We start from the raw sequence: 4,560 nt of genomic DNA, 5'->3' as shown, positions 1-4,560 counted from the left end.
TGGGGGACGGAGTAGAGAGGGATGGTGGTCAGCGTCCAGAAAGGATAAGAAAGAAGATTTCCAAGAGCTTTGGTGTAAGGGAAGTTGGATACAAATCCAAGGAGACGAAATATCCTTCAACCGAAACACTTAGCTCCAATACGACCTTGCCGAATACCCTACCACCCGCATTCTAGTTTTCCTTTTTTTTTCTTTCTATATTAGTCCATATTCTTTTCCTCTCTTGTATAATACCGTCCTTGAAAAATAGGATGGTATTCATACGATCAACCACTACTTACATGTATTTCTCCTGACAAGACACTATACTAACTTAAAAGGATACTTTTCAATAAAGATCTATAAATCCCAAAAAAAAACGGAGTAGAGAGGGAGGATACGTATCAAGCGTGGCGCACTCTCGAAGGCGGCCCGGTCGCGTCACCCAACTGGTCAACTCCAGATGTACTGTCTTTACCCTTGTACAAATGCCCTTTAATTACGAAACAAGGTCGACAATTTGAGGAGCCGAAACCGCCAACACCGCCGTATCTACTAAACGATATTCTAACCTTCCTTATCAATGGAGGAAGAATAGAATGTAGATCACTCCGGCGACAAGCCTTTTTGGAGCGGAACATGCCGATACAATTGGAAATGGAGCGTAGATACCCTGCGCAACCCACGGAAAGGCTAAAAAGAGCGTGCAAACGTCGCTATAACGATTTTTCCTTAGAATGGGAACACGGATACCTTATCCTGTCCCCCGACCTAGTAGAGAAAATCACGAAATGTTCTGTCATACCTCGACAACATCCGCCTCCTCGCTTCCCACTTCACCTTTGTCACCTGGCTGGCGCGCCCGTCCCGGAATACTCCACTCGACAGGGAAGGCACTTCCAGCGAAATGGCTCTCCGGAACCAGAAACGCTGACGCCCCAATCCTGGCCAGAGGTTGCATCCACGGCAAAGGAATGGGAAAAGGTCTGGACCTCCATTCAAAAACGGCCAACCCTCCCAAAACACCGCACACTACGCTGGCGAATTCTCATAGAGCGTGTAATTACAAACTCGACATTCTCCGGTCATGACCCGAAATGTACCCGCTGTAACGCTCCGAGGGATACCATCCGTCATACCTTCTTCGAATGTCCCGAACTCACGTCAGTGTAGCATTGGGCGGAGAGGTGTATCAACACCATCTCAGGCCCCCTAAACACTCAGGTGCTGAGCTCCAGGAACCTCGTACTTGGCGACCTACCAGAAGCCCCGAGGACAGTAAGACACGCGGCTCAAATCATCTTCGATTCGGTGCTATGGCAAATTCATCGGGATCGAATCGCCTACCATTTCGAATGCACTCGAGCACCACCCGAGACAATCATCGTCCGTGCCAAAATGGACATCGAGGAGGCTATCGGAGGTGAACTGATAAAGGCACGAAAAAGACGAGAGATAGAGTTATTCCGAAGAAGGTAGTGCAGTCAGGGAGCGGTAATAGAAAGTTCAGATAGAGCAAGACTAAAACTGGAGTGACGAAGCAACCCTTCCTCTCTCCCAATCCGTTCTCTCCCTCCTCCCCTCCTCTTTACTTCATACCTTTCACCAAATACCCATTCACTATATACATCTAATTTACCCTTTATTCACTTACACCACGTTTATCACCTTCTCTATGTTCTTACCCCCTTGCGTTTCTTTGCCTTCTTCTCTTCTCTCCCTTTCTGGGCTAACATAAATCGTCAAAATCTAACTTCCACCTTGCCACCTAAATATAGCCCCACCCCTTTATTCCCCCCTTTCTTATTTCATTGTAATCATTAAACTCTTGTAAGCTACGGAAACTAATAAAAGTCTCCATTGATTGTTCAAAAAAAAAAGTTCACCAACCTCTGGACGGGGGGTGGAGTAGCTTAGTGGTAAGCGCTCCCAGGTGCCATCGAGATGGTACGGGTTCAAATTTCGTAACCCTACAAGCATAAAAAATGTGTCTGGACTTTCCACTAATTACGTGTCTTGCTTGTCGTGCTTATGCTTTCCATTAGTATTGCTTCTGTCTTTTCCAGTCCGGTTTTCTACAATCACTTTCTTCGTCCTGTCGTGCCTGGCTCCTCCACTAGTATTGCCTCAGCCTTGTCTTGTCTGGTCTTCCCATTATTACTGTCACTCATTAATGTCCCTCGCTTGCCGTACCTGTCGTGTCTGCTTTTCTCTCCAATTGCTGTTTCTTATTTGTTCTATAACTTCTGCCAGCAATTGGCTATAATCTGCACAAAGGCATATGACCTTTGATTCATCTTCAACGATTAACTTCATGAGGATACTTTTCAATAAAGATTCGTAGCTTTATAAAAAAAACATCTTATGCTCTCTGTCCTAGGCAACTAATTCATATACCACCAGAACATCAACAGATATAGGCTTTTCTACGAACCAGATCTACTGGGCTACGTGGTGAGATTCATCCACGTCAAAAATCAGGAATGATTCTATAAGCACTATATCAAGCTCGACACAATGTGGTGACTAGGTCAGTTGATCCTGGCCCTATATCTTCGAGAAGCTCTCTCCAATAGGATGCCGTCCTTCACAGACTCGAGAAAATTCCCCATTCATATTCTGAATATAGCTGGTGTCAATATCAAGCTTTTTTTCATCAAGTTCGGCAGACTATGCCAGATATCACCAGATCAAATAGTGATAATCAGAGAATGGGTGCATATCACCTCGGGTGAGGGAGCGTGGAGAAGAGCCTGGAAGAGCTGGCCCAGTCGCCCAAGCGAACCAAAGCAATGGATCCATCAATGGCGTATCCTTCAACATAAGTTAATCACAGCAAGGATCTTAGGATCCAAGCAAAGGACAATGGATACAAGCACAGAGGAACAATGCTGAAGAAAAATTTCAGGCAGAAATAGGAAAAAAGCTCGCTAATCCGGATCGATGATAGCCAAGAAGTAGCTTTCGATCTCGAGGAAGCAAAGAATACATAATCTGACCCTTTCATGCACGGAAGTCTTCAAGCTTTATCCCTTGTGTTCTTTTATCTAATAATCTTGTTCAGAAGACTATTTCACATGTAATATAGTTTAAATAAACCACAGGACGCAAGATCTCGCGTCCTTAGAGGAAAAAAAAACTTCTTTTCTTCTTTAGCTTCATTCACAATTAATTCTGTGTTTATTTGATATCTTTTAGGCAATTACTACTGTTTTGATAATTTTATTCAAGCTTGTTCTGTTTTTTTTTTGTTTGATCATTTTGTTTAATCAGCTTGTTCTATTTAGTTTAGTTTTTGTTATATAAGAAGAGAATAAGTCGTTAGCTGGCGAGGAGGTGGATTAGTTTATGAATATCGAGTACTAGTTTTGAAATTCATTTTCTTAGTAAAAGAAAAAAATTAAGACAAAGAATTTCAAAACTGAAGGCTATACATCAAAATTATTTCCTTTATCTCTCTTTTCGCTTTTATTTTTTTTTTTTTGATTATTCCATGTACATAAACAACTTGTCCTAAAACTTTTGCACACAACTTTTATATCCCTCCCTCTCACACCCATTCCTTTCCCTTTCCTTTTTACTTTCATTTCTGTTTCTCTTCTTCCCAGCTCTTTCGTTTTCATCTCTTCTTTCTTTCTCTTACTCCTATATAATATTTTCTCCCCTTTTCCATCTCCAACTTCAAGATCCTTCAAGGTAGGCCAGGAGCATTACCTTGGTACTTTTGACGTAAAAGCTATCCTACCTTTTTTAACAGAATCAGATACTGATTCAATAAAGATTCTTCGTAAAAAAAAAAGAAAAATTAAGAACTAGTTATAAACTCATATTTATTATCTTTATTAGTCAACAGGTTAAATGGTTATTATATCTTATTATATCTTATAGTATAAAAAGAACATTCCAATGAGAGCCTTCATATACAGTCAGCTTGTTTTTGAATAAATTATAGTTTTACCTATGTTCTCCCTAGTATCCCTATTTATCCAACTTAATTTATTACAAAAAAAGTTACGAGAAAATTGATTTTTGTACTGAGACAAATCTGCTTAACTTTAATTATTGATTTAAATATACATAACGTGACATTATATTTGCAAGAAGGAAAAATTGTTTTCGTCCGGATTCGAACCGGAGACCGTCTGTGTGTTAGACAGACGTGATAACCAACTACACCACGAAAACATTTGATTATGTTGTTACGAGGATATTGGTTTTTGGTACAGAGAAGTCACGTAAGCAGTCACTCTGGGATTCAGGGGGGAAGGGATGCCGATGAGAACGGCGTGGGTTCGAATCCCACTTCCCCCACCAGCACTTACTCTTAGTTTGTGACTGCTATCCACTTGATCAGAAGCTGAGTCTTGATTATTGAAAAGCTGAGTCTTGATTATTGAAAAGACCGCCCTTACGATAAGTACAAAAGATTACATCGGTTTCACGTACATGCTATTCACGACAACTGCGATACATGCATATCGATTGAAAGTCTATCGATCAAGGACCTATATCTTGTTATGTTAAGTCCATTGACATTAACTTCATGTAATATATGGAAATTAAATAAAAGTTTCCATTGAT

The 4,560-nt window shown here is 40.9% G+C and overlaps 1 protein-coding gene and 1 non-coding gene across 2 annotated transcripts; one reads left to right on the top strand and one right to left on the bottom strand.

The window, feature by feature from the left end:
- Positions 1-618: 618 nt before the first annotated feature.
- VTP21DRAFT_5821 (uncharacterized protein) lies at positions 619-1,458 on the top strand (the record flags this gene model as incomplete). The annotated part of the gene is made up of 2 exons (XM_069396385.1): positions 619-1,142; positions 1,218-1,458. 2 exons carry the CDS (start codon positions 619-621, stop codon positions 1,456-1,458), a joined length of 765 nt encoding a protein of 254 aa, XP_069247477.1.
- Positions 1,459-4,090: 2,632 nt separating this feature from the next.
- On the bottom strand, positions 4,091-4,164 carry VTP21DRAFT_t251. The gene has a single exon. It is a non-coding gene; the product is annotated as a tRNA-Val (tRNA).
- Between the last annotated feature and the right edge of the window lie 396 nt (positions 4,165-4,560).

The sequence above is a fragment of the Calcarisporiella thermophila genome (assembly GCF_041956535.1).
Source record: "Calcarisporiella thermophila strain CBS 279.70 unplaced genomic scaffold VTP21scaffold_24, whole genome shotgun sequence".
NCBI lineage: Eukaryota > Fungi > Calcarisporiellomycota > Calcarisporiellomycetes > Calcarisporiellales > Calcarisporiellaceae > Calcarisporiella > Calcarisporiella thermophila.
The sequence above is the reverse complement of the archived record's forward strand: the minus strand, read 5'-3'. Positions and strand labels throughout refer to the sequence as shown.